Raw genomic sequence first — 8160 nt, forward strand, 5'->3', positions numbered from 1 at the left:
CTCTCGGATGGCCTCGGATGCTTTCGGATGGCCTCGGTCGGATGGCCAGCGAGTTGGGATGTGCATGGCGATTTTTGGGGGCTGCATGGATTGCATGGCGACCTACCTAGGTCGTTGGGCGTGCATGGCGACCTATATGGGGTCTGTAGAGATCACCCCATCTGAGCAATTAATCTGGCGAGGGCACTATCTCGTGAAAAAAAAAAATTCAACGCATTATCTCGTTGATTTTGCCCATAAGTACTATATATTGTGGTCATTTTTTTACCGACATTATATTCTGAATCAATGACAGGTCTTGGTAAAATAATTCGGGGTCTATTTAATTTTTTTTAAATTAGAAGTTTAAATTAAAATTTTAAAAATTTTAATAATTTTTTTTGAAGGGATTAAATTAAAACATTTTTTAAAAATTGTGGGCCAAATGATTCTTTAAATATTCCAAGTTGACGTGGTAACTAATATTAAATGTTAGGGCCAAAATCTTAAGCAAGGTTGTAAAGAATCAGTTGGGATTAGAAAGATGTATTTTATTCTTTTATTATTTATTTAATTATAAGATAATTTTTGTTGCATAATCATGATTAAAGAATTAAGAATCGTCCATTGTTTTTCTTTGAATCGAGGTAATTAGTTTAGTTGTTTAACCATTTCTATGTCTTAATAAATTACTAAAATATATAAACAAAATCATTCGTATTCAAATAATGGGTCAACTAATTTAACTCAATTATTATGAATATGATTTTATTCACAAGTATAAAATTCACGTATCTAATTTTATTTAAAGACTTTAAGGTATTTTATCAGAAACATCTTTTAGACTGGACACATATATATTAATAATATAAAAAAATTAATATATGAACATAAACTTTAGGGTGGACACATATATATTAATATAAAATTTTAGGGTGAAATTGTGAATTTTTTCTCAAAGTCGATATGAACTACTAACCCTAATGTGAAGAAGTGTGATCCTGCCTTATTATGAGAGTTGCTTCAGTATGTTATTCCTGCTGAAGTTGGGGATTTGTCGGTGCGTAAGATCACAGACAGTGGAAGAGATTAAGAGTGTCATTTTTTATATTCCATTTTAAATTATATACTAAAACTAAAACACAAAGATAAAACGTATATTAATAATTTATTAGTATAATGAAATGAGACACTAAATTCTTTAAGTAATATCAGAGTTTAAATCTTACATTATGAATGAAATAAATTGAAATATAAAGGTCATTCGAGAATAGATCTTTATAAGATCCAAAGTAATCGATCAATAAATTTAATATCGATCGTTAAAAAAATACTTTAAGGTAAAATAATAAATTTCCTATATTAACTCTGAAAAGATCTTAATCCTCTTTTAATTCACTTCCAAGCTGTAAATTATTGACAGTGTGTAAATACAAACCCTAAAAGAAATTCTTCATATACATAAATGCAAACAAAATTTTCAATTAACAAAGAAAGAAAGAATATCCTATATGATCCCTCATTTGTGAACACAATATTATAAAAGGTGAAGTACATTAAAAATTATTGAATTATGTTCAAATAATAATTTATGATATTAAAATTCTAGAAATTATAATATAATCATTAAATTTTATTAAATTGACATAAAATTATCATTAAATTTATCAAAAAAATTATAATTATTATAGTGATAAAATAATTATTTTATAAAAAAATTAATTAATTTAATAATTATTTTAAAATTTTAAAATTTTAATATTAAAATAATCATTTGAATATATTTCGGTGCACAAAATGATATTAAATTTAAAAAAATGTATTCGTTACAAATAATATTTTTATAAATATTTTCTTACATATAAAAGTAGACGAAAAATGATTTGAAAAGTCTTCCTTTTGTCCAAAGTGTGTCTATATAAACTATCTTCACTTATTCAACGCTGCGCCAATAAATTCCCTTCACCTTAATTTCCTCTCATTTACTTCTTTAATATCTCCGGCGATGGGAAATTGTTCAGCGGACTTAGCTCCGCTCCTCGGCGCCAACGCCACCGGCGCCGCCGAATACATATGCAACAAATTCTCCGACGCCTCCTTCGCGGTTGACAACACTTACCTTCTCTTCTCAGCCTACCTCGTCTTCTCCATGCAACTCGGCTTCGCCATGCTCTGTGCCGGCTCAGTACGAGCCAAAAACACCATGAATATCATGTTAACCAATGTCCTCGATGCGGCCACCGGCGGCTTGTTTTACTACCTTTTCGGCTTCGCCTTTGCCTTCGGCTCACCTTCTAATGGCTTCATCGGCCGCCACAACTTTGCCTTGGGATCGATCCCTTCGTCCTCCTATGATTACAGCAATTTCCTTTATCAATGGGCTTTTGCCATTGCGGCGGCCGGAATTACCAGTGGTTCCATTGCTGAAAGAACCCAGTTCGTCGCTTATCTTATATACTCATCGTTCTTGACCGGTTTCGTTTATCCCGTTGTTTCTCATTGGTTTTGGGCGACTGATGGTTGGGCCAGTGCTTTTCGAACCGATAATGATTTCCTTTTCGGTAGTGGCGTCATCGATTTCGCCGGCTCCGGCGTTGTTCATATCGTAGGAGGTGTCGCCGGTTTATGGGGCGCTCTTATTGAAGGACCGAGGATCGGCCGGTTCGATCATTCGGGCAGATCTGTAGCTTTGCGTGGTCATAGTGCGACTCTTGTTGTTCTTGGAACTTTCATGCTTTGGTTCGGTTGGTACGGGTTCAACCCCGGTTCGTTTAACAAAATCTCGATTACTTACACTTCCGGGAACTATTACGGCCAGTGGAGCAGTGTAGGAAGAACGGCGGTGACCACCACTTTAGCCGGATGCACGGCGGCGTTGACTACCCTTTTCGGTAAAAGAATCTTAACCGGCCATTGGAACGTGACGGACGTCTGCAACGGTTTACTGGGCGGCTTCGCCGCCATCACAGCAGGGTGTTCCGTCGTCGAACCTTGGGCCGCCATCATTTGCGGCTTCGTCGCGGCGTTAGTTCTAATCGGGTGCAACAAACTCGCCGAGAAAGTCAAGTTCGACGACCCCCTCGAGGCCGCCCAGTTGCACGGCGGATGCGGCGCTTGGGGCGTCCTGTTCACTGGCTTGTTCGCGTCGGAGAAGTACGTGAGAGAGGTCTACTCCACCAGACCTACTCATTACGGCCTCTTCATGGGCGGCGGTGGTCGGCTGCTGGCGGCGCAAGTGATCCAGATCCTGGTGATCGTCGGCTGGGTGAGTGCCACAATGGGAACTCTGTTTTATCTCCTCCATAAATTCGGCCTTTTAAGAATCTCCGCGGATGATGAAATGGCCGGCATGGATTTGACCCGGCACGGCGGACTTGCTTATGTATATGACGACGAAGATGAAACCCAGAAACAAGGCATTCAAATGAGGAAGATCGAGAGCTACCCAACTCCCCCGGGCGTCTAAAATTATCTACTTTTCTTGTCATTTAGATCTCTACGGTGAAATTAATCGATGTAAAATTTGATTTTCAATCTTAGGTTAAAAGGATTTGTAAAGCAGTCATGATTTGTGCTTGATTTTTCAAAGTGATGGTAACGTTGAGAGATTAGTTTTGCGTTTGGTCTTTGGTGAACAAAGTCTTTTGGCTCATTAGTCTTCTTTCTTTCATGTGAAACGATATGGTTCACTCGCTTAATTGGAGCTTTTGGGTTTCATGTGATACAGGTAATAGTTTCTTATTTTTAAGGGTAAATTATTTCATTAGTCAATTAATTTTAATTTGTGTATTGATTTGGTCATCATATACTTCAATTTCATCACTAATTTTTATATTGAGTTTTTTTTGTCATGATGTTGTTAAATTGTTAATGATATGTTGGTGATCACATCTTTCGTTTTTTTTAATTATCAATCTTTTCAATTCGCCATTTGTTACAATCAAACTAAAAATAATTATATAATTTTTTCATTTATAATTTCATGAGATTTAAAAAGATTTTAATAAAATTTAAACAAATAAAATGATAGATAAGTTCTTCAATATTTAAGATTAAAAGAAGAGTGACAATTTTTAAAAATACTCGTAAATAGAAGAAAATTCCTTAATTTTCATGAAAACAACAAGATATAATAAAAAAATATTTTTGACGTCCACATTATCATCAAATTACTGCACATGTGGATGTTAACAACAAACCAATAAAGAAAGTTTAATGCCAAAACTGAAGTATTTTAAAATCTAGTGATCAAATCAGTGTACAAACTAAAGTTTAGTGACTAATGGGATATTTTACCCATTTTTATTATTTATTTTATGCCATCATAATTTGATCTATATTTTTAAAAAAATTAAAAAAAATGACAAATGTTTACAATTTAGGGTCTGTTTGTTTCACTGAAAACGTTTTTCGAAAAATGTTTTTCGTAAAATGAATTACATTTTCTAAAAATCATTTTCTGAAAAACGTTTTACGATGTTTGAAATATATTGTTTAAACCCTTTTTCAACTATTTGATGAATTTTTTAAAAATTATTTATTACAAATATTAAATATAATAAACAATATTATTTATCATAAAACATAATATTATTATTCTTAAAATATTAATATTGGTATATTTTATTGAAATCAAAATATTATAAATTATATTAATTATTTATTAAAGTGATAGTGTTACATTATATTTTAAAAATACTAATTAGTATATTTTAAATATCTTTATTAAAATATTATTAGATTATTATATTAATATTAAATATATAAATAATATTATTCATTATTAATAATTTAATAATATTATTTCTATGAAATTAATAAATAATATAAATTTTATTAATAATTTATTATATATTATTAAAATAAAAATATAACATCTTATATTTTTTTGATGAAATAATATAACATCTATTATTATAAGATAATTGATTATTTTATTATAATATTAAAAATATAATATTATATTATTAGAAATATTAATAAATATATTTTAAATATTTAATAATTAATATTTTAATTAAAATGATATTAAAATATTTTATTAATATTAAATTTATAAAATAAAATTATTTTGAGTATTTATTATTTGAAGAAAAAAATTCGGAAAATGACTTACGAAAAATCAAACAGTAAGTTATTTTCCATAAAACACAAAGAAAATTCTGTTGACCAGAAAAATGTTTTACGTTGAATAACTAATTTTATTGTAACTAAACACTGAAAAATGAGAAAAATATTTTCCGAAAAAACGTTTTATGTGAAACGAACTACCCTTATTTCAACCAAAATATTCGTATCTAGTTACATGTTCTATGAACATTTTGATATTAAAATATTGTTAAAAAAATATTAAATTCAAAAGTTCAAATATATTTATTTATTTATTTATTTGAAATGGGTGGTTGATCTTCCTTAAGTATGGCGAGTACTAGGGGTGTAAACGAGCTGAGTCGAGCTCGAGTATTGTTGAGCTCGACTAGATTCGAAAACTTTTAAATGAAGCTCGACTCGACTCGAAAACTCGCGAGCTTAAATTTTTCAAGCTCAACTCGAACTCGAAATCTTAAACTGAAGCTCGTGAGCAGCTCGAAAAGGCTCGAAATAAAAAAAAAATCTTAAACTTAACTCGATTGAAGCCTCAAACTCAAACTCGAACAAGAACCTTAAATACAAGAAATCTTACTGTATTTTTTTATAAAAAAATCAATACATAAATATTAATATTATTAAGAATTTATTTCTAAAAATAAAATTTTAATATATTATATTTTCGAGCTGCTCACGAGCTTTTCGAGTCGAATATCGAGTAGCTCGTTTCGGCTCGTTAAGAACTCAAGTCGAGCTCGAGTCGAGTCCATTCGATCCGAGTATTTATCGAGCCTTGATCGAGTCAATCTCGAGTAGCTCACAATATGTCTCGTCTCATTTACATCCCTAGCGAGTACATAATCTTGTGAATTGTGATACCAATATTGTCCCCTAGAATCTTGGAACTGGTCCCCTTTTCCTCTATAAAAAGTTTTATTATTTTCTAAAAATTTGTGAAAATTAATATGCATTAATAATTAAATTTAAACTTACTACTTATTTATTAATGGGATGAATTAATTAAATCGATAAAAAAAAATGAAATATCCAATTAAGGATATATTTTAATTTTGTAGAGTGTGGGTGTATTGTCAATGACTAAAAAAATATTCTGAATAAATTTTATTTTATAATTATCTTAAACTATTTGAAAATATAGATTCAGTGAATTATGAATTAATAATTATTTTTATTGTAATATATTCGGGCTTGATTCATAAATCACTCAATTATCAATAAAATTATAAACAAATCATCGAATTTCAAAACATTATAAATGAGCCACTCAATTATTGGATTGTTACAATGATGTCACTCTACTGCTAAAAAAGAAGTAGACATCGATATTTTAGTTACAATTAGGCCACTCAATTGTAACTAAAGTCTTTATCTATTGAGTGACATGTTTGTAACAAGTAACTAAATGAGTGATATATTTGTATTTTTTAAAAAACTAATATCACATTTATAACCATACTAATACTTGAGTGACTTTGTGATATATTTTACCCTTGGATTATTTAAAACGAGTGGAAATTTAATGGTAAACGCTTCCATTTAAGTATAGGAAGGGTGGCCGGTCAAAAAGCAAGGCTTACAATCGGTGGTGGATTTAAAAATTTATAAATAGGGTTTAAAAATTTTAATTTTTTTTGTTTAAATAATAAGGGTGCAAAATTTTTTAAAATTTTTATTTTTTTCTATTTTTTTAATATATTATACTAAATCTCCCCCCCCCAAAATAACGAGGGTTTAGTGCATTCATCTCTCTGCTTATAACTAACGATGTGTTTGGTTAATTGAATGTAAGATTACCAGTAGAAATAAAAGATTACCAGTGAATAAGATTACTGTGAATGTTGTATTTTGTGTTTGGTTGGTTTAGCTGAAATGTAAGATTATTGTGTTTGGTTAAAGGAATAAAAGAATATTGGAATATTTATTTGACTAAATTATCCTTATTATATATTTAATTTTTTAATAAATTAGAAAATATTTATATATTCTCTTTAAAAAAATTAAATTCATAAAATTTATATATTTTTTTACAAAATTGGAAATATAAAAATATTTAATGAAAGGGTAAAATTTTATTTTAACCCCTGAACTTCATATAAAATTTTAATTATAGATTTGTTTTTTGTAAATCTAAAATAGTTTAAGGGTAAATGTGTAATTTAACCTTCGTAAAATTTTTATTATTCAATAACAGAAGAAGAATATTTTTGAAAAAAATTAAGGGCATTTTAGTCCAAAACATCGATAATCCAACAATACCTAAGGGAAGGGGGTAATGACATTTCAGGTAATATACCCCAAAAAATCATATATTAATAATAAAACATTACCGAGAATGAGATTCCCGACTAACCAAACGAGAAAATATATATTCTATTGCTATAAAAATCTTACCTTCCTCGAACCAATCAGCCCCTAAAGCAAAAGGAAGCAGGTAAGTGATTTGGTACACATCAAAGTCATCAATGGTTTTGCCGTTACTTTTTATTGACCCAAAAAATATATTTCCCGTTACTTTTATTTTCTAGAAACTTTGAACAAAACTAAAAGTAAAAAAAGCAATTTTAATTGGCATTTTGTGCCACATTAATTCATGTACAAAAAGTAGCATTGACTAAGAAAAAAATGCATTCACACTTGAAAATAATTATTACAAATAGAGTACTAAATAATTTAGGTTTTAACTAGAAAAGTAAACTTTTTCCAACGCTAACTGAAAAAATCATTTTCGATTACACGCCATTCTACGTGTTACTATATTAATAATAATATTAATCAAATTAAATTGATTTTAAACATATGATTTAAATTTTTTTATATTTAATTTTATTACACATACGACGCGAGTGAATGAAATCATTTCACATATAAAAATATATATAATCCAAATTTTAAAATAATTATAATTGGAAATTTTAAATTATTTTAGTCAAAATTATATAAAAATATAAAAATCTTAAATATTCTCTTAAAAAGGTTTCAATTCTAAATATATATATATTTGTAGACCGGAATTTAAAAAATCTGAACCTTGGCTTATAAAAAAATTATATGTAAAAGTCATTGTTTTGAAAA

At 29.3% G+C, this 8160-nt stretch overlaps 1 protein-coding gene across 1 annotated transcript; it reads left to right on the forward strand.

Annotated features, from left to right (window-relative positions):
* Positions 1–1915: 1915 nt before the first annotated feature.
* Positions 1916–6721, forward strand: LOC120114652 (ammonium transporter 1 member 1-like). The gene is made up of 2 exons (XM_039135486.1): positions 1916–3435; positions 6701–6721. The coding sequence occupies exons 1-2, from the start codon at positions 1985–1987 to the stop codon at positions 6702–6704; spliced, it is 1455 nt and encodes a 484-aa protein (XP_038991417.1). The 5' UTR covers positions 1916–1984; the 3' UTR covers positions 6705–6721.
* The last annotated feature ends 1439 nt before the right edge of the window (positions 6722–8160 follow it).

This window comes from Hibiscus syriacus, unplaced genomic scaffold (assembly GCF_006381635.1).
Source record: "Hibiscus syriacus cultivar Baekdansim isolate YM2019G1 unplaced genomic scaffold, ASM638163v2 tig00000778_pilon, whole genome shotgun sequence".
NCBI classification, from domain to species: domain Eukaryota; kingdom Viridiplantae; phylum Streptophyta; class Magnoliopsida; order Malvales; family Malvaceae; genus Hibiscus; species Hibiscus syriacus.

Excerpts from the sequence above, each read along its gene's own strand:
- LOC120114652 (XM_039135486.1), top strand. The coding sequence starts at position 1,985 with ATGGGAAATTGTTCAGCGGACTTAGCTCCGCTCCTCGGCGCCAACGCC.